This window comes from Trematomus bernacchii, unplaced genomic scaffold, assembly GCF_902827165.1.
Source record: "Trematomus bernacchii unplaced genomic scaffold, fTreBer1.1, whole genome shotgun sequence".
Classification (NCBI taxonomy): Eukaryota; Metazoa; Chordata; class Actinopteri; order Perciformes; family Nototheniidae; genus Trematomus; species Trematomus bernacchii.
This window is the reverse complement of record NW_022987764.1, coordinates 21551-48859: the sequence shown is the minus strand read 5'-3', so window position 1 is coordinate 48859 and position 27309 is coordinate 21551. Positions and strand designations below refer to the sequence as shown.

The following is a 27309-nucleotide window of genomic DNA, read 5'->3' as shown; positions in this document are numbered from 1 at the left end:
GATGTTATTAGCCAGCTTGGACCTAACGTTAGCTAGTTCTAGCATGGCTAGCTCGATCTACTGAGCAAATAAAAGTACATCTAAGACCAGTATTGTGCAGATTAAAACAGTGTGTGTATTTTATTTTACCTTGGTAGTCGTCCCGACATGACTTTGCCAGGTCTGCTAACTTTGCAGAGCCACAGAAACTGCATTCAGTAGAAGCTTCTGGCGCTTCGCGTCCTCCGAGTCAATCGCCAGAAGCGCAGACACATCCTCATCCTCATCACTCCACCGCTCCAATTGATTTATTTAGTGTTGCTATAATAACTGCTTTCACAAAAGGAATCTCTTCGTGTGTGCTGCGAAGCGAGGAAATACAATGGCCGCTTACAACAAAAAATTCTGAGTCAAACGGGCGTGGTTTGCATTCCGCACAGCCAATCAGACGTACGAACTACTTTATCCCACGAAAGACCCTGCTCTGTGGCAGGGACTGAAAAGCGAGTCTCGCGAACTAAGTTGAGCTACTTTAGTTCCTGGGGCTTTTTGGTGTGAACGCAAATATATCGTAGTTCTGATGAACTATTGTGGGAAAAGTACACCAAAGTACTCCGGTGTGAACGCACCTTTTGAATGTAACAAATCCATTAAAGACAGAAATAAAGCATTCAGGCAACTCAAAAAACTCCATTCTCAGGAAGCTTTGAATCAGTATAAAAGGGCCCAGGCTATAGTAAGGAGAACAATAAGAACGCAAAAACGCACTTTTTGGAGGCAATATTGCAATAGTATTGGAAGAGAAGTACAGCTTGCAGATGTTTGGGGCATGATTAGGAGAATGGAGGGAATTCGAATAAATTATGAGTTACCAGTTTTGAGCAGAGGGGACAAAATGGCTGTCACAAACTTAGGAAAGGCTGAACTCCTAGCTCACACATTTAGGAAAGTTCATAGTTCAGATAACCTTACAGAGGAAGCCAGGCAGTGCAAAAATAATACACTAATGGAAAACCCGAGCATATTGGATAGAGTAGAAGCGTTAGGGCAGGGGTGTCAAACTCAAGGCCCCCGGGCGACTTCATTTTATGTGGCCCCACAAGAGCTTGCAAAGAATAAAATATGTTTATTATACGGTTACATGCTACTTTACAGAAGCACGTTGCCCATAAACGACATGTCCCACAATGCATCTCAAATTCGACTTTTTCTCAGAATTTGACTTTTTTTGTCCAAATATGCCTTTTTCCTTAAAATTAGCATTTTCTCATGAATAGATTTTTTTTTTAAATGTCACTTCTCTTTTTCAAAATGTCACTTTTTTTTCTTTTTTTTTTAATGTGGCTTTTCTTTTAAAATCATATTGTGACATTCTCACTGAAGAGACTTGCAATTATTTGCCCCAGACTTCTGCTTTCAGACGTAGTTAATTATGAAGTTATTACCCTATCCGATAATAATCCAATGCAGAGGCAATAATGTAATATAATACATTATTATATTCAATATTTATATATGTCTTTTTATATAGTCTTAAAGTTACAACCGGCCCTTTGAGTGCAACCATAATGCTGATGTGGCCCGTGATGAAATTTAGTTTGACACCCCTGCGTTAGGGGATCAATTGGACCTGCATTTTAGTATGTTTGAGTTGAGAAGAGCAATTACTAGTGCTCGCCACCTTCAACTTCAACTTCAAACATCGCAAAATAAACTGGTCAGACTACTGCTTGACCTTTCATCTAGAACCCACCTCACCTCTGCCCACTTTGACAACCTAGGATGGCTTAGAGTAGACGACAGAGTACAGCTACTTGCAATGGGCCTGGTCTACAAGATCCACTACACTAGTGATGTGTCGGTCGCGAACGAGCCGATTCTTTTGAACGGCTCTTTGGTACGAACGAGGGGAACCGAGTCCTACTTGGTGAGAGCCGTTCTTGTTATCGTTCAATCGTTGGTCCGCACGGTCCGCACTCACTGCCTGCCAAAATCCACTCGCCTTTTAAAAAGCTTGATTTTGTTCCCCAAACGTATTCTGTGAAGATCCGCCACTACTCTGATTGGTAGGTTTCAGCACGAGGAGTGAGATGGGGTGGGTCTTAACGGAATACGCGCGAGAGAGAAGTCATAACAAGTGGTACAGGACAGGTAGACGACGTGTTTTTCGGATGGAAAATGAGCCAAACGCGAAAACGCAGCAGCATTTGGATGCACTTCAACCAAAACCCAGGCAGTGATAAAGCGCACCATTTGTAAAGGCAAAATATCCTTTAAAGCAGGGTCAACAAATAATCTCCATCGCCACTTAAAAACACAGTATCTAATATTAAGAGTTGCATGAATTTCATTCAAGGCAAGGCAACTTTATTTACTTAACACATACAGAGGGTAAATTCAAAGTACATTCACTGACATGAATGACATGGATATGGCGCCACCTTGTGTCATGTTTACAATGCCGATTATTGACATTAGGTCTGGCAATCATTATCCTGGTGATTATTTTGCAGATAAACCTAGTAACCTTAAAAAAACGGCTCTTTTGAACGGCTCTTTTGAACGGCTCTTTGAAAGGAACGGAGCCATAAGATCCGGCTCCCTTCAAAGAGCCATAATTCCCATCACTACACTACACCTCTATGGCAGTGGTTCCCAAACGGTGTGCCGCGTAGTGATGTGTCGGTCGCGAACGAGCCGGCTCAAAGAGCCGGCTCTTTTAAGTGAACGACGGGAGCCGGCTCGCGCCCGCGAACGAGCCGTTTTTTTTTGTTATTTTGTTGTTGTTAAGTAATACAAGACAGAATGATATGATGATCTCCGCGCTACAGCTGCTCCGTGCATGCATGCAGTGACATGTAATATCCAAGGATTAGAGACTGTTGGATGCTGCTGTTTTGAGCATTGCAATACATTTATTTTTATTATGTTTTTTTATGATTAGAGACGGTTGGATGCTGCTGTACTGAGCATTGCAATATATTTATTTTCACTATGTTATTTATTTATGATTATCCTTGGGCTCGGCAAAGATTTGATGTCAGCTGTTGCTGTCTTTTTTTCTATAGTTAATACTGAAATAGAGCCCTGCTGTTTAGTCAGGGCCTTTTCTTTAAATATAATTTTAAAATGTCGATAGAGTAGCCCATTTTTTAAAATGTCTATGCTTAAGTTTTTATCTCAATCTCAATCTTTATTTATTTATATAGCACATTTAAAACAACCTTCAGTTGACCAAAGTGCTGTACAGGCAATACATATTAAATAACACAATGGGAGTACAATAATAAAACAATAATTAAAAACATGATAAAAAGCACAATAACTAGAAAAATATTTTTTAAAAAACACATACAAATGTAAAAATGTAATGTTCAACTAGTATTAAAAGCCAGTGCAAAGAGGTGAGTTTTTAGCTGAGATTTAAAAAGTTCAATAGACTCAGCAGTCCGGATATGTACTGGGAGGCTGTTCCACAGTCTAGGAGCTGCAACACTGAAAGCCCTGTCACCTCGGGTTTTGTTATAGGTGTTGCTATCTGCTTTGTGTAGCGTGGTTCGACAAGCAAGTCTGTGCATTCATTGGGTGGTATCAGAGAGATACAAGGGTCTGTAAATGCAATGAAAACAATTGGCCACAGCAAATAATTGATATTAAACATGTCATTTTTACTTTTGAATACTTCCGTACAAAGGATGTATTGAATAATTTAAGTGATATGTGTACACATATAAATCATTAGTCAAAACAAGGCTACATTTGATTGAATTATAAAAGGTATAATATGTGGTAAACTGAAGAGCCGTTTGGGAGCCGAAAGAGCCGGCTCTTCTTGGTGAGCCGAGCCAAATGATCCGGCTCACCAAGAAGAGCCGGAATTCCCATCACTAGTGCCGCGGCACACTGGTGTGCCGTGAGCCAAGTCCGGGTGTGCCGTGGGATTTTGTGACAACCATACGTTATTATTGCAATATACAACTACACAAAAATAATTATTTTTTAATTTACTATATCAGTACTTTGTATGCACTCATTTCATAATACAGAGGCAACTCTATACCTAAAAACAATTCTTTAAAAAAAAAATCCTCACAGAACCCCATATTTCACTGTTAACGCAGTTGCAGGTGGGAATTATAAGACTGTGACACATCGAAGGCTGAAGGACAACACTAGAACTGTGTAACTTTTTTTCAATAAAATATTAAAGTCTTCCAGTCCGTGACTTTTCCTGAAAGTGTGTTATGTAGCACCCTATGTTGTTAAAAATTGTCAATATGAAGTCAGATTGAAGAAATCGCCCAAAAAATTGCCATTTATACCTATTTCCGCCCAGCGGGTCATATTGACCCCACCCCTTTTCATATAAACATGACGTGTTGCTATAGCAACGCCTTTTGTCTACTGCGGTTCCTTATAGATTGAGAGATAGATTGAGAGAGAGAGCGATAGATGGATAGATATATTGATAGATAGTTATAGATAGAGAGAGAGAGAGAGAGAGAGAGAGAGAGAGAGAGAGAGAGAGAGAGAGAGAGAGAGAGAGAGAGAGAGAGAGAGAGAGAGAGAGAGATAGAGACAGTCTGTAGTGAAGGAGTGCGCTCCCGCTCACGGGAGACTGCTCGCGCTGCGCTCCGCAGCAAATAGCTGTGGGGCGAGTTGAAAGTACATTATGCTGGCCGCGGTGTCTAAATAATGCTTCCGGGCCAGCGGGCCATTTATAATGTCGAGCCCTGAGAGTCCACAGATTATATTGGTATACATTTCATCCCTGTGCTTTGATGACGCCTAATTTGATAAAGTTTCAAATTAATTTCTGAAATATTTCGTTAATAAATATTTCATGAGTAATATAGTTGTCTGTCACATTTTATTTGGCATTAGTAAATAATTATGCACATTTACAGATATTTTACATGATATGAGTGATAACACGTGTTATAAGGGCTATTTCGCACAATAGGTGTGCCTTGAGATTTTTACTTGTCCTTTGGTGTGCCTTGGGCACAAAAAGTTTGGGAACCACTGCTCTATGGTACCCATGTACATGTAAAAAATCTTCCCAAAGGTCAAGGAATACCATGATCATAACACCAGAGGGAGCTCCACAAATCATGTAAAACCCTTATTTGGCACAAAAAAGGGGGAATACACGTTTCGCAATTATGCCACATCAAGGTGGAACGCTCTTCCCACAACTGTAAAGGAAAGTAAAACTATACTTACCTTCAAAACCTCTCTTAAAGAGCACCTTCGGGGGAGAGCATTGCAAAACTGGCCCCGGTAATGGTACAAATCTCAACCTGTCGTACAATGGACAGCTTCCCCCCCCCCATCTATGTATATACTCGCATTTTAGACTCTGTTACTAACTGTATATCTGTAGACTTGGTATGTCTTAAATGTCCGGTTAGGATGTATTAGAACGAAATCTAAAATGAAAATTGTAAATAAGCCATCTGTATGTAAAAAACCACCTGTATGTAAATTGTAAATAAGTCATCTGTATGTCAAATATGTCTTATATGTCTTAAATGATATGATGAATTGGAAATGGGGGACCCTGATGTAAACAAGACGAAAGTCTTTCTCTGGTCTGCATCCCCTTAACAATTGTATGTTTTGAGCTGTACTGTACTGTACCCAATATACAAGCTGTTAATAAACTTTTCAATCAATCAATCAATCAAGCCAAACCACTCCTGGGAAAGATGGTGTTTTTCATAAAATGTTGGAACACATGACAGATAACTCTCTAGCCATTGTGATAAGATTGTTTAACAGGGTGTGGGATACTGGTCAACTTTACATTACATTACATGTCACTTGTTAGACGCTTTTATCCAAAGCGACTTACATACTCAATACTGTGGGCAATCCCCACAGGAGCAATTTGGGGTGAAGTGGGGTTTGAACTTGTGACCCCCGGATCCGAACACCAACGCACAACCCACTGCACCACACGCCTCCACTTCCATCAGTGTGGAAACAAGCAATAATAGTGCCCATCCTAAAGCCAGGGAAAGACCCTTCAGATCCATCCAGCTACAGACCTATTGCCCTGACATCTAATTGTTGCAAAATCATGGACAGAATGGTTACAGAAAGGTTCACGTATATCTTAGAAAGTAAAGCTCTGTTATCACCATATCAAAGTGGGTGTCGTAGGGGTCGGAATACAATGGATTCTATATTGTAGAATCCATTGTATATATATTTACATTACAATTTAATAAAAAATATCATAATGACAAACTTTGGTTTCAATACAACACATAAGTCAGACTTCTCACAGGTTGCTCATGTAACTATCATAGGAGGCTGTGGCTCAGTGAGGTAGTGCGCTGAACTTCTGATTACTGCAGTCAGCATGTCGTGGGTTTGCCCATATCCTGTCACTTTGGATAAAAACTGAGAGAGCAAGAGTACACACATCCTTTACTCAAGTAGAAGTACAGATACTCGTGTTTAAAAATACTCTGGTAAAAGTAGAAGTACTGACTAAACTTCTTTACTCAAGTAAAAGTAAAGAAGTAAGGGCTTTGAAATGTACTTAAGTAAAAAGTACCCATAACTAGCAGCTGTTTTAAAGAGTACCTGACCTCCCTTTATATTAATAGAACAATAATGTAATTGTTAGCTAATGAATGTTTCCATGCTGAACAACGGCAACATGACAACGTTTTCATTGGTCCCTCTTCTTTAGAGAAGACCAGGAAATGATGGATACACGGATCGGGTTCAAATCAATAGGCACGCAATGACTCTAAATAATAATGATCACGCCACCAAACACACATTCAAACTAAAGGAACCAGCCTGTTTGGGAAAATGTAAACTACTTTCAACAAAGGACGTTCACAACAGTTGATTTGAGCATGCGAAAACGGTGCCGGAGCATCAGCACTACAGCCCTTTATCCCCCCATACTTTGAAGGCCGGTCCGTGAAAATATTGTCGGTCCAGGCAGGAAATGAAAAAGTGAAATACATTTGAAAAAGTCACACTTGACTCTACGTGACTCTACATTGCTGAGTCTGTAAAAAAAAACTTTTTTGTGACATACAGTAGGCCTACAGTATAACAGAGTAATAATAATGTATTAAAAACCCAGCAGAGCCTGGTTTTAATCAACACTCACCCTGTTGCTCGTGCTCTGTTGAAGTGTAAAATGGAGTCTGGTTTCATCACTTCCACTTCCCTCTCTGCAGTTCCTCCCTTTGTTTATCAGCAGAGGGAGGAGAAGTACACAGATCTTGTACTTGAGTAAAAGTAGAAGTACTCAGGTCTTGTATTTGAATAAAAGTAGAAGTACTCAGATCTTGTACTTGAGTAAAAGCATAAGTACTCAGGTCTTGTATTTGAATAAAAGTAGAAGTACTCAGGTCTTGTATTTGAGTAAAAGTAGAAGTACTCAGGTATTGTATTTGAATAAAAGTAGAAGTACTCAGATCTTGTACTTGAGTAAAATCAGAAGTACCAGTCCCAGAGTGTAGGAATAATCTGTTACAGTAAAAGTCCACCATTTCAGAATAATACACCATTTACTTCTAACTTGTAGTGGAGTAAAAGTACAAATGCAGGACCTTTACTTCTAACAGAATATTTCTACACTGTGGTACTTCTACTTTTACTCAATTACAAGATCTGAGTACTTCTACTTTAACTCAAGTACAAGATCTGAGTACTTCTTCCACCTCTGATTGGCTGAAATAATCCTCTTTACAGTAGAGAGGCGAAGTCCCTCCCCTTCCGGTGGGACTCATGGGACCTTATTTCGGAAAAAGTTTGAATTGAAGTCAATGGGGAGAGAAAGATTATCTTTCGATCCCGTTTGAATTGTGCCACGAATTACACATATGATGTTTGTCAATCTTAAAAAATAATTTCCATGTCAAGAAAGTCACAGTTTGTCGTAAAACTGTTGAAATATAAAACTATGAAAAATACGCCACTAGAAAGACTACAAATCCCAGAATCCCGGTCCCACATGCTGGCTCTTACGGAACCGACTAACCCCTAGATATCCGCCGCGGTTTTGGTCCGGCCTCCTCCGGCGTCATACCCTACCGGGCGCGTTTCAGAAGCATTTCAGAAGCGGAGCGTCTTGCCTGCCGGCTCGCAGTTTTTGTTGATTTGGACATATTTCCTGGACAGGCTACTTTGTACAGACAAAGTTAATAATAACTGTAATATTCCAGTTATAAACGACATGAATCAAAGATGTGTTGCTGTATTTTAGTGATAAAAAAATGCATTCATCATCATAATTATTCTATATATATAATTTACACAGTGCCTGTAAACCGGAGGAGAACGCTGGCATTTCTCCTCCTACTTGAAAGACTACGGAGGGATTGGGTCTGCAAAATGAGTTTGTGTGTGTGTATATTTATATATATATATGCTATATATGCTCTGAACGTTCCACTTCCTGCCTGCCCGACCTTACGTTACGGCTGCGCCGCGTCAAAAATAGGATTCATCCTAATTTTAGAGGAGCCCTGCGCCGCTTCTGGGACGCTTCTGGGACGCTTCTGGGACGCTTCTGGGACGCTTCTGAGCCGTAACGCGCCACGTGTGGTGGAATAGCACCCATTGACTAGAGTGGCCGCGATCGCTGTGAGCACCGCGGCGCAGCCGTAACGCGCCCGTAAGGCGCCCGTAACGCGCCCGTAAGGCGCCCGTAACGCGCCCGTAACGCGCCGCAGACGGACCCGGTGGAATCTAGGGGTAACTCCCCTTTTGTGTATGTACAGCTCTCAACATGCCCAGACTTGTAGTGATTTTCACCTCGTTTAATACTTTTCGCCTCATTCTGAAAGAAAGAAGTGAAATGTGCCAATGTGACGGCCGTCTTGGTGTGTGGTGCGAGATGGGAGATGTAGTTCATTGAGCGGTTTCACACAAAAAAAGTGTTACTTCACAGTTTTACGACACATTTTAATTTTTTTGACTTGTAAAATTATCTTTTAAATTGACAAACATCATATGTGTAATTCGTGGCACAATTAAAACGGGATCGGAAGGGAGGGATTTCGCCTCTCTATAGAGAGGCGAAGTCCCTCCCCTTCCGGTTGAGCTCCATGGGACCTTATTTCGGCACATTTCACCTCTTTCTTTCAGATTGAGGCAAAAAGTATTAAAAGAGGTGAAAATCACTATAAGTCTGGGCATGTTGAGAGCTGTACATACACAAAAGGGGAGTTAGTCGGTTCCGTAAGAGCCAGCATGCGGGATCGGGATTCTGGGATTTGTAGTCTTTCTAGTTGCGTATTTTTTATAGTCTTATATTTCAACAGTTTTACGACAAACTGTGACTTTTTTTACATGGAAATTATTATTTAAGATTGACAAACATCATATGTGTAATTCGTGGCACAATTCAAACGGGATCGAAAGATAATCTTTCTCTTTCCATTGACTTCAATTCATGGGTACCAAGTACGTCATTTCCGGAATGCCCGCCGCCATCTTTGTGACCGACTCTCACAGTTTGTTTACACTCGTCATGGCAGCAAACACAGCGCATTTAAACGGGAAAGAGAGAGAGAGATATTTGGTAAAGACGGCGATTATTGGATGCGATCCCTATTTGTTGCCCCCAACTGTATTTTGTTTATTGAATTCGGCTAAGTGTCTTCCCCAACTAACTTTTCCCGACATATATATTTATCTTGTTCACAATCCATCTCCATTCACCGGAGAGAGCCTGAAGGCTTTTAAGAGCACAGATGCATATCAATACGCCGTTGCCGGGTGGGTGAACGACACCAAGATATGGCATGTGGAGAAGACACACCTACATGTGATCACAGCGAAGGTAAGTAATTTACCAACAATCATAAAACGTGTTATTATAGTTGTATTTATGTCTAAAGTGATGATGTTAGCTTGCTAGCCAGTTGCTAGCATATGGTATTTCTAGCTAACATCATAACTCCAGCTGGCAGCTACAGTAGCTATATATATTGTTTTAAAGCAACATACTCTTCTTTCAATGACAAATTGCAAGAGGTCCATGTTTATTTCACGATTCTCTATCACTTGCACTATTGTTATATTTCGCGTTGCTCTATCTTTACTTGTTTTTTGATGTCTTAAGGATATTGTATGTTGTAGCCTACTTTTGGAGCAGCCTGGGACTTCAGATATGAAATGCCAATCTGCGCTGTAGCTATTGTATTTGACAATAAACCTTTGAATCTTACATTTGTACAAGCTCAGGAGAGTTTAGCTTTTATATGACAAAATTAATGTACTGCATTTTTCACTTAACAGGTCAATCATTCCCAGGCTTTGAACAGCAAACCAACATCTCCATGGATTGTGGTGCAGGAGGACGGGACAGTGGTGATGGCGCATTGTACATGCATGGCAGGGTTAGGAGAGGTTTGTTCCCACGCAGCAGCACTTATGTTTACAGTTTTGGCTGCTGTTGAGAAGAGAGAAAACCAGACATGCACAGAGAAGCCATGCACATGGACACAGCCTAGCACTAAAATGGTGAAGTACGATGAGGTGTCTAACATCTTCGCCATCAAAGAACAAGTTCAAACCGAAGACCTGTTTCAGCACATGAGACCATCTGCTGATGATTTCAAGTTATTCTGTGAACAACTCCACCAAAGTGAAGAACAAGAGACAAAGCCCAAGAAAAGTGCTATCCTGTCGGTCATTGAAGGCCATTCCCACAGATACACGCCAAAGACTGTACAACTGGATCTGCCAACACCCCTTACCAGTCTGTATCAAAGCAGCAGACTTGTACTGGATTTGCCTGCACTGCTAGAGGAGGGTGCCAAAGTCTTTGAGGAGCTGAATCTCACACCAGAGCAGGTAAGAAATAGAAATGGCTTACGGTAAAATAAAAGCGTGTCACAATGCTAAATCCTAAACATCAACAAGAATAACTTCACTGCTTTCTGATAATTACAGCTCTTTTGATAGTTCAATTCTTTTTGAGTTATGAAACAAAAATATATTGTAATATATTGGTAAATATAATACAATATATTGGATCATACATTTCCATATATGGGAAAGTAGTCCTTATATTTTTAAATATATTGCAATATATGCATGGACCATGTATGGCTATATATTGATACATATAAAAAAAATATATTGCAATGAAAACAAAAACTGCACTATACATTTATATGTAATAGTTTTATTGAAACACTCATTTATCTTTCATGAGTTTACATAAAATTGAACAGATATTCATAAACAGTTATCTCACTTCGTTTTGTATAGTTACCCACTTTATATATGAACATATGTTTGATGGTAGCCTACATATAAAAAAAGTACAAATTGTCCATTGAATGATGGAAAATAATATACAGTTTATAAATATATATAGACACACACATATATGCACGCATATATATATGCATATATGCACGCATATATATATTCATATATGCGTGCATATATGCACGCATATATATATATTCATATATATAAATATATATATATGCATATATGCAAGCATATATATATGAATATATGCACGCGTATATATCTATGCATATATTACGGCCGACCGGTTATTTGGAGTGGAACGCACCCACGGCAGACAGCCCAAACAGTATTCGAATGCGCCACTTCCGGCTGATTTCGGGGAGCCCCCCCCCCCTCTCCAGCAATAGATTTATCTGATTGGCAGATTCAAATCTGCGTTGCTGCCTCTGTCTGTTGATTCTGTCGCTGAGTGTCAAAGAGAAAGCATTCATCAGGTGCTTCGAAACGGAAAATTAAAAAGAAACGAGAGGAAAATACAGCACCAGAGTCAGGTATGTGTGTGAGCATTTAAAACTATTTTAAATTGAAATAATTCTGCATGTACACTATAAGTAGTCTAGTTGCTTAATCCGTATGTCCCGTCTCTCGGCACTACACCAGCTACATTAGCTAACGTTAGTTAAATTAGCTATGTTAGTTCCCTCGTGTATGAGTGTATAACCGGTCCGCAGCTTTGTGAACATTCAATTTCGAAGATTTTCGATGTTACAGTCAACTGAAGTCGACCCAAAACAGCCAAAAATAGCGGACCTTTAGATCGCTAACATTTTAGCATAAGTCAATGGAGTTTAACATAGCGAAAACTAGCCCCGGCTAACGGACATTTTCTGACTGGTGACGATGATGAGCTAGTTAAGTAATGTAACCACAGTTAGTCTATGTCTTGTAAATTCCCCTTGTTCTCCTTGATCTGCATTATATCGTTCGTGTTTTAGTCAGGCACATTTAGGGACAGCTAAAGTAGTTCAGCTACGGGTCTTCGAGCTGGTTACACATGTGCGTTCAGGACATTATTGCGCATCGTCACATGCATAATTACCATCGTCACAGAGAGAATGCGTTCGTGAAGAATGTGAGCATATATGCAGATCTTTAGTGTTGGTAATGTTATAAGATTGTATGCATAGTGTCCTGCTCAGTCAGTGTGTTAATGAGTCTTGATGTCCCGTTTTTAGTTTCTATGTTGTTCAGGAATTGAGCTAATGCTAGCTAGTTAGCTAAGTTAAGCTATGATAGTGTGTGGATGAGATGCTAACTTAGCTTTTATTAGCCGTGTGTTTGCAACGTGTCTAATGTGTTTTAGCAACAATTAGTATTGCTGTTGCTTATTATTAATAACCATCGTCTGGTTAGTTATTGTAATTTGAACCTTATTTCTATTTCTGTGTATTTTGCAGAAACCATTCATTCATTCTCTACTCTACGTTAGGCTATGTGTTGTGGACTAATGCATTCAAGTTAGTTCACATTTTAGTTGTTATTGCCCCTGCTGACAATTGTGTGGATAATATGTAGCCTACAGTCAATGGCATTTCACATTTTGCTCTCCAGTGTATGTTATTTTAATGTTGACCCATAATACTATATATCTATATATTTTACAGGAGCATTGTTGAAATTCATAGGTCGAACTAAGCCTGCAGAACCACAAGTCAAGAGGACAGAGGAGCCAGATAGCAGTGGTGACTGAGACAGAATAAATAAGGAGAGAGGGCCCATGCAGAGGCAGACATCAGTAGTGAGGAATCAGACCCAAAAGATACGAGGACAGAGGAGCCAGATCGCAGTGGTGAGGAACGCACTGTCATTTAATTTCACTGTCATTTTACTTTTCACATATCACTTTATTCACTATTCAGCTTAGTTATCCTTGCCATGAAGGATTGAATGGATGAATGTTCTATATTATTTTAATGACAGATTGAACCACAGCAATATTGTTTTAGAGATTGTATATGTTTAACTGCTATGCCTGTCATCTCTGCTCTGTGTCATTGTGTTGTCTCCTGGGTTCTGTAGTGCCCGGAGTCTGTCTTTTTATTTTTTTCCTCCCAAACCCCATCCCCTCAGGACGCCTTTTGCCTCCTGTCAGGTCATCATTGTAATAAGAATTTGTTCTTAATTGATTTTCCTGGCTAAATAAAGGTTCTACTACTATTTATTCAGTTATTTTATTACTGGTACTGCTAATTGCATTATGCGTATTGTTGTATATACGTATGTATTTACTACTACTACTTACAAAATCGAGGGTTGTAGCTTTGTGTCAGTACATATTTCAGGGTTTTTCTATGCCTTTGTTCATCTAAATTCTAATACTCATAGGCGACTACCACTCCTGCCGATGCCGAGGCCCAGTTCTCCCTTCCCACCACCCCAGGCTCATTGTGCTAGGTAAAACTCTCATTCAATAAAAGTAGTCTTTTAAAGGTGGGGTAGGTAATTTTGGAGAAACCAGCTCGAGATCGCTAGAATTTGAAAATACACAGCCGGAAAAAATGTGCCACTTCCTTACAGAGCCCCTCCTCCAACACACACGAACGCGCACATGACCAATGAGGGCACGAGATAAGTTTGTGCACAGATGGAAGGCTGACAGGCAGGTAGGCCATCCAGTCATTTCAGCCGGGCCGGCTCAAATGATTGGTCGTGCTTTTTACAGTACTACGGCTTCCACAGATGATATTTTTTTATGGATTTTTTTGTCAAAGCACTTAAGATATTCATTGCTATCGGGATGTTAAGAGTATTCCATGGAATATAACAAAAAGTGTATCTCGAGCCGGTTTCTCAAACTTACCTACCCCACCTTTAAAGATGAATGCAATTACATTTTTTTAAGTTTTAAACAGAACTGTCACAGATGCAGATGCTTGGTCCAAATTCCATAAAATATACCAACCAGTAGCGCCACACTCAGACGAAAATGTACAAAGCCTATTCTTCCACTATTTGTATTCCCACATTATTCACCAAGCCAGCCCATGCTTTAATATAGATATTATGGATATTGTTATAATTCCTGCTGTCTTTTGTGAACTTCTAATTATTTGTAATTGTTCTGTTCCACAGATGCTGTAGTAAACCACCATCCAGGGACCAAGACATCAGATATAAGAACATCCATTAACACAAGAATTTGTGAGTAAAGGCACGAAAAAAACAAGATTGACGATCAAATAGGGTACAAGACTGTTTTTTTGGCCCTGTTCCGGACCTTGTTTTAATGAGTGATCAGCTCATGTTTAAAGTTGTCACCAGGTGAAACAAAAAACAAGATTGTTAAATAGGATAACAGACTGCTCTTTTTGGCCCTGTATGAAATAACAATGCATCATTTATTAACTATACCTATACAAAATGTAATACATTTTCCCTTCATTATGTAATAACACCTCCTTTTGTAATAATTTGCCCATTATGTAGTAAACAAGTTCAATGCAAATATGTAATACATGTCGCCACATTTTGAAATATATTATTACATATTGCTGTGGTTATTACAAAATGAGTTGCAAACAATAACATTACAACTGTTTATTTATTTATTCAACCATGAATCATCCTTAATCATAATTTAAAAATATTTCAGTAGAATATCTTTCATTGGCCAAAACTAGATCAAGTGTTACCATATTCATTAGCCAACATGTATATCAACATCAATTTTGGGATATATTTACAGTTTGGTTATGGTTACATAATGAATATTACAGTTTTTTAAAAGGGCAACTCACGCATTTTGTAATAACCATTGCAAAATGTAATAATTTATTACAAAATGCAGGGAAATTTATTTTATATTGCGTTCAGGCTGTTACAGAATGCAGCAGATTATTACAAAATGTGGGTTTTATTACATAATTACATGAAAATGTTCTTGAGTCATTACATAATGTGTTGTTTATAGGCCTTTTCTTTTATTCTTTCCTTGTCCTTCTTTTAATGAGTATTTTGATAACTGTTACACATTGATAGAAAAAAACAGATTAAGCTTCTCATTATTCAGACTCAGCTGTCAGCGCTTAAGCTTCTTTTAAATGTTGATAAAACCAAGGTAATGCTCTTTTCAAAAACTAAAAAGACACCAGAGCCTGTTTTAGATATTGTAACTACGCAAGGGATAAAACTTGAAGTGGTTACCTGTTACAAATACCTTGGTATCTGGCTTGATGATTGTCTCACTTTTAAACTTCATGTCAATAACCTGCTTAAAAAACTGAGGGTTAGTCTAGGTTTCTTCTACAGGAACAAGTCCTGTTTCTCACTTGAGGCCAGAAAAAGGCTAGTCACTGTGACCTTTTTACCTGTACTGGACTATGGTGATCTGATCTATATGAATGCACCTGCCCATTACCTGATCAAGTTAGATGCCGCCTTGTTTGTTTGTAGCCTTTATTTATCCAGGTTAAAAATCCCATTGAGATCAACGATCTCTTTTACAAGGGAGACCTGCGGTACATTGAGTAATATCACAGTGCACTGAGATTTGTGACAAACTGTAAAGCATTAACCCATCACTGTACCCTGTATGCAAGGGCAGGTTTGCCTTCACTAACTGTACGGAAGCTCAGTCACTGGTACATTTTTATATACAAAGCCATGTTAGGGAAACTTCCATCCTACATCTGCTCCCTGATCTCACGGCGAATTGTAAGTGGCTACTGCCTGAGATCGAATGCTGTGGTTTTATTAAATGTGCCAACTGCTTGGACTGTCTTAGGGAAAATAGCTTTTAGATGCGCAGCTCCGCTAACTTGGAACAGTCTGCAAAAGGAATGGAAGCTGAGCAATTTGGTTCCACTAAATGTTTTTAAAGCAAGGATAGATGCTATCCAATCGGAAACTGTTGGAACCTGTAAATGTTACTAGCTATGTAAACTGTAGTCACTGTAAATATGCTGTATGATGTCCTTTTTTGTTTTTCTGTTATGTTTATATGTATTCATGTGGAACCTACTTGTAGCAGGTCACCCTTGAAAAAGAGATCAATGATCTCAATGGGATTCACCTGCATAAATAAAGGTTTGAAATGAAATGAAAGATTTTTTTTATCAGAACATGCATTTCTCCTCATTGTGAACATATATTGCACTCATGTTCAGAATATATGGTACGTACATGGTCTTTTATAAATCTGAATATATATATAGTGCATACATGTCCCCATATAATTGTGAATATATAGCGAATACATGTCCCCATATAATTGTGAATATATATAGTACATGTCCCCATATAATTGTGAATATATTCTACATACATGTCCCCATATAAATCTGAATATATAGCGCATACATGTCCCCATATATTTGTGAATATATATAGTACATGTCCCCATATAATTGTGAATATATTCTACATACATGTCCCCATATAAATCTGAATATATAGTACATACATGTCCTCATATATTTGTGAATATATAGCGAATACATGTCCCCATATAATTGTGAATATATATAGTACATGTCCCCATATAATTGTGAATATATTCTACATACATGTCCCCATATAAATCTGAATATATAGCGCATACATGTCCCCATATATTTGTGAATATATATAGTACATGTCCCCATATAATTGTGAATATATTCTACATACATGTCCCCATATAAATCTGAATATATAGTACATACATGTCCCCATATATTTGTGAATATATATAGTACATGTCCCCATATAAATGTTAATATATAGTAAATGTATGTTCACATATATACACAACCAATATATTATATATATTTACATATATTACTCAATATATGGAAAGCGGCAATTACTGATGTATTCTCACATATATTACAATATATTATCACAATATATTATTCAATATATATATATATTGTAATATATTAACACAATATATTATTCTATATATCTTCAATATATTTTCAATATATTTTGTAGATATGAATAAATATGTTTTTCATGTTGATTATTAATCAGTATCACTTGGTGTAGCCAACAGCAAGATTTCCTTTATTAAATCTTTTCAATTAACCAGTAAATCAGAAAACAAAATAATGCAATATATTGACAGTTAATATATGGGGAAATATATTTTCTTTGCGTAAGGGTTAGTTGAGGAGAAGACCAGGAAACAGAGTAGGTCGAGGGTCTGGTTTGAGCAGAGAGCAGGGAGAGTTACTGCGTCATCCTTCCATGAGGCAGCCAAGACAGAGAGCTCTTCGTCTTTGATTAAAAGAGTTTGCTATCCTCGCTCCTCTCAGTTTTCCACTGAAGCGACCAGGTATATATATATACATTTAGGCAACAAGACTAAATCATACATTCTTTCCACTACTTCATCATGAATAAAGACAATAATGGAGTAACTAGATATTATGAGGGTAAAACAAGATATTAACATTCTAATAGCAGTATTTTAGGGACTTTTTAAAGTGATGAGTTTTTTTCCAAAATGTTCAAAATAACATGTTCTTTTCCTCAGATGGGGTTTACAAAACGAGGAGACTGCCAAAAAGTCTTACCTGGTGGCTATGCAAGATCACCATGAAGACATTAATGTTGCAGCATCAGGGCTCATCCTTAACCCAGAGCTGCCATGGATTGGTGCATCCCCAGATGGTATCGTGACCTGTGCTTGCCATGAGCCTGGCATTTTAGAAATTAAGTGTCCTTTCAGCGCTAAAGACCGCAGTCTACTTGAATGCACCAAAGACTCGCGGTTCTGCCTGACTGTCCCTGAGGGAGGTGTGATGAGCCTAAAGCTGGATCACAGCTATATGTATCAAGTGCAGGCACAAATGCGTGTCGCAGAGGTAATGTTCTGTGATTTTGTTGTGTGGACACCTCAAGAACTTTTTAAACAGCGCATCATGTTTGATGGCGCATTTTTTGATGTTGCCCATTCAAAGGTGGTAAACTTCATCAGAACGGGGATACTACCAGAGTTGTTGGGTAAATGGTTTACTGTGCCACGCTTCTCCCCCACTGCAACCTCTGACAAAACATCTGGGGGACATTAAGAAGCTGACAATAAATAAGCTCTTGTCAGACACTGGTCTTTTTCTTTTGTCTTCATGGTCAGGTTTTTGTGTACCCATTAACCTTACATATTCATTCACTGTAGATTGTGCAATAAATAACTGTATCTAATACTTGCAGATGCATTGTAGTATAAGTAGGAGTATTTAAAAAACCTCAAAGAACAAATACTTGGATAAAGTGACGTTTATTAGTTCAAAACTGGACATTTTAATGTATTAATTGTAAAAATAATAGAGAGAAGATCCAACATACATAGAAAAGGGAATACACAATAAGCATTTTGTTTCATTTAGCTAACGCTTTTATCAAAAGCGACTTACAAATAGTATTTATCTATTCTGTGGGTACCACAGATGGGCAGACATTACAAAGAGCACAGCAAACTGTTACCATCTTGTCAAGGGAAGTAGGTTGTCCTTGAGTGGCTGCTTGGCAAAGAGACAGCGGGATGGTGCTCTGAAGGATGGTGTATTTGTTCCTGACCAGGCCAATGACTCTTTCCACATGGATCCTGACGGCAGCGAGTCCCCTTGTGGATTCAAGTTCCAGTGGATGCAGTTGCTGCTTGCCTTTGGTGAATGCTGGTATTTTCAATTGTGCATTATACAGTCCCACAGTGTCTTTCACATTGAAGCCTCTATCAGCAAGAACAACATCTCCTGGTGATAATTTCTCAAGATATGAGCAGTTTTCTGTAATGTACTTGTCGCTTGTGCGTCCCCCCCAGCCCTTTGACACAAAGGATGTAACACCCTGTGGTGTTATAGAAATTAGATATTTTACAGTGTTGTGGTGCTTGTAATAGGAGTATGTTTGTGCACGTGCCCTTAAATTCTTTGGCTTCTCTACAAAAATTTCAAAACAGTCAATGATGGAAGTGCAGTTGCTAAAATTATCCCTGAAACACATGGGCAGACTAACCTGAATTTGATCTTTTGAGGGCCAAAATATAAGTGGTGACAGTCTGACATACATGACATCTAAAGTATTGTTGAACATTCTGACAACACTGCTCTTAGACATATGAAAAAGGTAAACAAAAAAATATAAAGGTAAGTTAAGCCTCATTCTCATCAGTGTTAATAAAAAGCTATGAAAGGGAGTCAGTCTTGGACCGGCTTTCACAAACCCAGACAGGAAACCAAAAACAACCATCATTTTAGCATAGCTTGGTAGGCCTGTTAGTTCCTGTACCATCTCATCATTTCCTTTGAAGGCTTCTTCATTGAAAGACAGCATATTAACTTTGTCCTTAAGACAATTAACCTCAGCTCTTAATCGTGCACACTCGTTTGTCAATGCCTTGACTGTAGCTTGGCAGGCTGCATTTGAGCATGGTTCCACAATACCTGAGCTAAGAATGGCTTGAGAGTAACTGTGGTCATCTTTCACACATTCTACCTGTTCAACTAAGGTGATGTCAAGCCCAGTGGCATCACTGGTGCTGGGAGGTGCCACAGTCTCATGGTCACTATCAGAAACCAAAGTCTCAGTCCGTTTCCTTTTCATCTGCTGAGTATGCTCAAATCTGCTGGTGGCATAGATGCTTCTCTGCCGCTGTCCAGCTGACGTGTGCGCAAACAGGCTGGGGATGTAGTCAGGGCTCATGGGGTTGTCATTTTTTCTTCCTAAGCAGACAGAGGCAAACATGGTAGAATATTAATGTGTGTATAGGCCTCCTAATAAGATAATGACAAGAAGTATTACGATCCTTAACTGAAGTAAAAGTAGCAATAATACATGTAATATACATACACAAGTAATTTAAGGCATGCATTCAATAATATTGAGAACGGCAATTTCTTTCTCAATGTTCTGCCAGAAATGTGTCTTTTATTCAAATTCAGTCGGTTTCAAGCGTAAAGGAACACAGAGCAAAACTAATGCAGTCCTTTCAAAACTGGGAATATTTTACTCATGCTATGTTACCATTACACTGCTAACGGTAAGTATTTTGAAAACGTATTTCTGACAAAAATATAACAATAAGTGAAGAGCTTACCGGAAACAAAGTGTTGACTGCACAATCTGGAGTTAGATGTCGGCTGCCAGTGGTCCCTTCTGATGGCAGCTGTAACATCTTGGTGAATACAAGATCTTGGATTACGGAGATCACGTTAATGACGTAATGCATGTGTGCATGTTACGCGCCAGTTGAATAAAGATGGACACTCGGAATGTCACAAGTAGTCCGCTTCATCTGTTTATGTAGACACTTATATGTCCATAGAACAGAATATTACATGGTGTCAGAGTTAGTTCAGTTATCATCGACCTGACGACGGAAGATGGAGAACACAGGCGTTCCAACACCACGAATGGACTGGGACTCGTCTAATCTGCCGGACGCATGGAGAAAATTTCGGCAGCATGTGCAGCTAATGTTTTCAGGCCCGCTACATGCTAAAGACGAGGAGGAAAAATGTAGCTATCTACTCCTATGGATTGGGGAAAAAGGCAGAGACGTCTTTAACACATGGACTCTCACAGAAGACCAGAGTAAGGTACTAAAAACGTACTATGACGGTTATGAAGCTTATGTAACTCCGAAAGCAAATCCCATATTTGCGCGCTATAAATTTCATGAAAAAATCCAAGGAGACAGTGAGAGTTTCGACCAGTTTGTAACGGAGCTAAAATTGCTAAGTAAAGACTGCAACTACCCAAACAGTGAGGAAATGATTAGAGACAGGATTGTCTTTGCTACAAACTCACAAAGAGTGCGCGAAAAACTGCTATGTCACGGTCCAGACTTGACGCTAGAGAAAGCCATTGACATTGCATGTTCACATGAGCTATCACAGCAGCAGCTAAAGGCAATGCTAACCCCCGCTGCTAGCCACGACAGTCGCTCTGCTCACGCAGTTAGCAGAAAACCTTTTAGAGCAGACCAAGCATCCCGTGGGCACAAGACGACATGGAATGATCGTAACAGCACCGTGAGGAGCAAGGAATCTGGAGCATGCGGGAGGGAGCACAGTCGCACTGAGGAATGTCCAGCAAAGGGTCGCCAATGCAGCAAATGCAATAAGCCCAACCACTTTGCTAAAGTGTGTAGGTCACAAACACAGCAGCCACAGACGAGATATAATCCCAGAAAATTGCATACCATCTCAAACAGTGCCGAACAGTCACTAGAAGAACCAGAACTCTATATTGATGCTATCATAAAAGAGCATGAAAACACAGATAGAGAACAGGCATATGCAGAAGTAGAAATAGGAAAAGCGAGGCACAAACTGAAGTTTAAAATGGACACTGGTGCTCAGACTAGTATTATACCAGCAGACACATTCCGCGAGATATATGGAAGTGTAATACTAGGCCCCCCATCAAGCAAACCCTCAGATTATGGTGGGCACAGGATAAAAGCAGAAGGAACATGTAGACTGACATGTAAACACGGTGAGAAAACAGCCATGATAGGTTTTGACATAGTCCATACAAATGCTCCACCTCTGTTAGGCTTAAGAGCATGTCTAGATTTAAACCTAGTCAAAATGATACATGTAGTTGATGCAAAGCCGATAACACACACAACCATGATGGAAGAGTTTGCTGATGTGTTTGAAGGCATCGGACTGTTTCCTGGAGAATGCAGTTTCCAACTCAAACCCTCTGTACCACCAGTGGTATGTCCACCTCGTCGCATCCCATATGCTCTGCGTGACCGGCTCAAGAATGAGTTGGACGACATGGAAAAACTGGACGTTATCCAAAGAGTCACAGAGCCAACTGAATGGGTTAATGCACTAGTAGTGTTGGAAAAGCCGAAAACAAATAGGCTGAGAATATGCCTAGACCCCCGCGCCCTGAACAAAGCCATCCAAAGACCCCACTATCCACTCCCTACTCTAGATGACGTCACACCAAAACTGGCTGGAGCACAGTATTTCAGTGTACTAGACGCCAGATCTGGATACTGGAATATAAAACTCACACACGACTCATCTATGCTAACCACATTCAACACGATCTACGGCAGGTACCGTTTCAAGAGACTGCCTTTTGGAATCATATCTGCACAGGATGAGTTCCAGAGGAGAGTGGATGAGGTCTATGAGGGGCTTCCAGGCGTTGCCGCCATCGTAGATGACATCATAGTCTACGGCCGCACCAAAGAGGAGCACGACGCTAGCCTGCGTGCCATGCTGGAGAGAACCAGAGAAAAAGGCATAAAGCTGAATCAGGACAAGTGCAAAATCTGTGTGCCTGAGGTAAGCTATTTTGGGCACAAGCTGACACGAGAAGGCATCCGCCCTGACCCGAACAAGATTAAGGCCATCAAAGAAATGCCTAACCCACAAAGCAAGGCAGAGTTGGAGACCATACTGGGCATGGTCACTTACCTTTCCAGGTTCGCCCCGAGAATGTCAGAGGCAACAGCTCCACTCCGGCAACTGATAAAGGAAAACAGTGAGTTTGTGTGGGACTCAAATCATGATGCAGCCTTCCAACGAGTAAAAGACATCCTAACACAGGAGCCTGGCCCAGTACTCACCTACTTCGATCACACAAAGGATGTGAAGTTACAAGTCGATGCTTCCAAACACGGCTTAGGAGCTGTCCTGCTCCAGGAAGAGAAACCAGTCGCATACGCATCAAAGACACTGACTGAAACTGAAGAGAACTATGCTCAAATCGAAAAGGAGCTATACGCAGTGCTCTTTGGATGTAGGCGGTTTCATCAATACCTGTATGGACGACAGGTGATCGTCGAGTCAGATCATAAGCCACTTGAGTCAATCATGCGTAAGCCCTTAGCAGCTGCACCACCGCGTCTGCAACGCATGATACTGCAGCTACAGAGATATGACATCACTATCGAGCACAAACCAGGAAAACAAATCCCCGTCGCAGACACTCTGTCCAGAAAGCCACTTGAGTGTTACGACCGCTCCATGAGTGAGGGCATGGACTACCAAATCCACACTGTGATCAGCAACGCTCCGGTAAGCGACCGCAAAATGGCAGAGATCAGAGCCGCTACAGCCAAAGATGAGCAGCTCTCAGTGCTGAGACAGGTGATCCAAGCAGGGTGGCCCGAGAAAAACAAAAAATGTCCACCTGCAGTCTCAGAGTATTGGAATCATAGGGATGAGATATCAGAGACAGATGGCATCCTACTGAAAGGAGAGAAAATCATCGTGCCGCACTCACTCAGGGCTGAAATGCTTTCACGCATTCACACTGGACACTTAGGGATGGAAAAGTGCAAACAACGTGCAAGAGATGTGCTGTTCTGGCCAAGGATGGGTAAGCAGATAGAGACATTAGTAGGGACCTGCAGTACCTGCCTTGAGCGACGCAGCTCACTCCCAAAAGAGCCTATGATGTCACACCCAATCCCAGAACAACCTTGGCAAGTAATAGCCACTGATCTGTTCACATGGAACAGTACTGACTATGTAGTTGTAGTTGACTATTATAGTAGGTTCTTTGAGGTAGAAAAAATCACCAGCCTCACCTCCTCAGTAGTCATCCAAAAGCTGAAGGCCATGTTCGCTCGATTTGGAATACCGCAGACACTAGTCAGCGATAATGGACCTTGCTACAGTTCACAAGAGTTTAAAACTTTTGCTCATGCATGGGACTTCAAGCATGTCACAAGCAGTCCTCTGTATCCACAGAGCAACGGGCTAGCAGAAAAAACAGTTCAGACTGCCAAAGCTCTCATGGACAAAGCACACGCTCAGAGAACTGACCTGTACCTCAGCTTGTTGGAGTATAGAAACACACCAGTGGATGGTTTGAAATCGCCAGCGCAGCTACTCATGAGCAAGCGTCTGCGTTCCATCCTTCCCACCACTGAAAAGCATCTACAACCAGAGCTTGCCTGTCACAGCACCGTTCACAGCAGGAAAAAACAGTGTCAAACACGACAAAAACAATATTATGACAGGAATGCCAGATCACTGCCTGCACTACCAGTGGGAGCCACGATCCGCTTCCAGCTTCCAACAGGGACATGGAAACCTGCAACAGTAGTCGAGCCAGCAGGTACCCAGAGATCCTACAACATCTGCACGGACGGAGGTCACAAGTTTCGGCGCAACAGGCGTCACCTTCTACAAACGTGTGAGAGTGACACAGATCAGGAGACTCCATCAGACGAGCAGTTGGAGCCTGAGAACACTGAGACTTTGCAGCAGGACACTGAGAAACAAACAGGCCCCAGAGAGCAATCACACATTGTTTACAATAAAATCACAAGATCAGGCCGCATGGTGAAGCCAAGAGATGTGTTAGACCTATGAAAAAAAAAAGGAAAAGAGAAATGCAATACTGACAGTGCACTTTGAGTGAATCTGTTTATAATGCAACACTGACAATACACTGTGATTTTTGTTTGTTTAGAAATTTAAAAACAGTTTTGTTTCAGAAGCAGTACTACATGCTCTATTAGAATTATTTCTGGGCAACTGTTCAAAAAAAAGATAAGTTAAAACTACTAAATGTTGATGTACCAGCCTTATAATATTCCCTCAGTGATAGAGTAATCACTATTAGTAGATATAGTGCCTTAAGACGCACATTCATTTTAAATGCTTTAAATGCATATGGTTATAATTTGTTATGGCAGCTATACTGTTCTTTTCTAAAGAAGGGGGATGTAACATCTTGGTGAATACAAGATCTTGGATTACGGAGATCACGTTAATGACGTAATGCATGTGTGCATGTTACGCGCCAGTTGAATAAAGATGGACACTCGGAATGTCACAAGTAGTCCGCTTCATCTGTTTATGTAGACACTTATATGTCCATAGAACAGAATATTACAGCAGCCAGCCATTTATTACGACGGTCTACGTCTTTGGGGATCGATACAAACTGTAGTCCGGGGTTCCTCTGGCGACTATTGTCACAGCCCACAGCACAACAAATCCCAGGCATATCCACAAACTTTATTATTCACGATGTGTCTTTCTCTGTTGCTTCCTCCGTGTTCTCTGTTGTTGTAATGACTTGCTGTGACCGGACACCAAAATGGCGGCGCTAGAATACAGTAACGTCACGTGGTACCCATGAATACAAACTTTTTCCGAAATAAGGTCCCATGAGTCCCACCGGAAGGGGAGGGACTTCGCCTCTCTATTCCCTCCTACATCAGTTATTCTCATGTTTTATTTTGAAAAACTTCTCCCGGAAGTAGTATGGAACCTGTCATTCATGCATTAGCTGACAGGACCATATTGAGTGCCTCCCTGCTCCCGAGGAGAAGAACAACAAAGTCCCACCATGGCTGTTTTGTGGAGTAAATTGTGACAACTACCGACAAGATGATGAACGATATCATAGAGGAACCGGAGATGGACACCCTGCTGGAGCCGCAAGTCTTCCCGGTAATGTCTGCTAAAGATAGCCCGGCTAACGCTAGCTTGTAAATAGAAACTGGGAGGCTAGTTGAAGACGGTTTTTATGAATGGGCGTAGTGACCAAACGGGGGTACTACAACTTCAAGGATGTCACTGGTATAAAAACAGCTTTATTCCAGCAGCAAATTGAAGTATAATAATTAATAAAGAACAATGAATAATAAAATCTTGGCAAGTTATGTGGAACAACGACTCAAAGGCTATAGTTTATAAGAAAAGTAAGACTGCACATGCGCTATGGGTCCACATCCGGGTATTTTCTGAACCTACAGTCGCTCTATTTTTGGCTTCAAGCGCCACTGAGCAACTCTCATAGGAATGAACGCCTCTCTCTCTTTATTCATCCATAGGCTAGCTGCTAGCTGATTAGCTTAGCCTGGGATTCCGACAGTTGTTTATATTAGTCGTGTTTACAAAATGAAGTGTTTCTCTTTTTCGTAAAACAATGCTAAGATTGAGTTTGATTGACATTAAGTGACATTATATAGTTGGCCCACAAACACCTACAGTGTTATACTTTCTTATTCCATAAACAGAACTGCTGGGGACCTCTGGAGGAGTTTTCACTTTTTTTAGAGACAGTTATGGAGTAACTTTTGTAGGAGTGGAAGAACTACTTAGATATCTAACTTAAGTGAAAGTAGCCTAATAGAAAACATACTATGTTACAAGTAAAAGTCCTGCATTCAAAAAGTATTGCCTCAAAACTAAGTACCAAAAGTAAAAGTACTTATTGTGTGTAATGTCCCATTTTAAAGTTATATACATAAATGTGTAATCATCCCAGCTTGTACAGGTAGAGCTCATTGTAATGCCTTTATATGCTGTTATTGGATATCTTAACCTTTAATTGTATATCTTAGTTTATGTATAGTTTGTATGAGCTAATAATCTGAATCTGTAAAGTATCTAGAAACTCATTTTGTTAAACAAATGTAGTAAAAAGCACAATATTGGCTTCCAAATTGTAGTAGAAGTATAACTCAATTAAAGTACAAGTACTTGAGTTAATGCATTTTAAATCATTACACATAGCTAAAGTACACTTTAAAATGTAAATACTGTTCCAAGTAAAACGCCTATTCAAAAGTTACTTAACTACCCATTGATTCTCATCAAAATACCTAAAGTACCAACAAAAGTACTTATTTTGCACAAAGGCCTTTTCCAAAATACTGTTTACTTTAACAAATTGGATTTTTATTTGTTTAAGCATTAGTTTTGGCAGCTGGTAAAAGAAGAGCTATTTTAAACGATGTATACAGTGTTTGTTAGAGCCGTTTTTACTTTAAGGTCATTATGGTTTGAATGTTTGGCTTATTAATATAAGGCTTTAGATTCAAATAGCTATTTATCTTTCATGAATTACACTAGGGTTTAAAAGATGAACCTTTAGATGATTAATACGTTGATTGAAGTCTCTCTTTTTGCTGTGAAATGTGCGCTATCAAGGAGAATTAGACGGGGATCGATTCATCACATTATATCATGTAGAATTGTCAGAGAGAAACCATGATATATTAATAGAACAATAATGTCATTGTTAGCTAATGAATGTTTCTATGCTGAACAACGGCAACATGACAACGTTTTCATTGGTCCCTCTTCTTTAGAGAAGGCCAGG

The 27309-nt window shown here is 39.9% G+C and overlaps 2 protein-coding genes across 4 annotated transcripts in view; one reads left to right on the top strand and one right to left on the bottom strand.

Moving 5' to 3' along the window:
• LOC117496658 overlaps positions 1–27309 on the bottom strand; it is a gene marked incomplete at its 5' end in the record, with an annotated part of 90585 nt that overhangs the window by 45115 nt on the left and 18161 nt on the right. The gene's annotated exons all lie outside the window — the stretch shown is intronic.
• LOC117496653 lies at positions 9464–18302 on the top strand. Of its 3 annotated transcripts, none has more exons than XR_004557311.1 (3): positions 9464–9802; positions 10261–10913; positions 17448–17569. XR_004557311.1 is itself a non-coding variant. In XM_034148369.1 (3 exons), the coding sequence occupies exons 1-3, from the start codon at positions 9491–9493 to the stop codon at positions 17810–17812; spliced, it is 936 nt and encodes a 311-aa protein (XP_034004260.1). In that variant the 5' UTR covers positions 9464–9490; the 3' UTR covers positions 17813–18302. The 3 variants fall into 3 exon arrangements, 2 of the variants coding, with proteins under 2 accessions (XP_034004260.1, XP_034004262.1); XM_034148369.1 differs by lacking the exon at positions 17448–17569 and adding an exon at positions 17747–18302 and having other exon boundaries at positions 10261–10818; XM_034148371.1 differs by having other exon boundaries at positions 10261–10818; positions 17467–17545.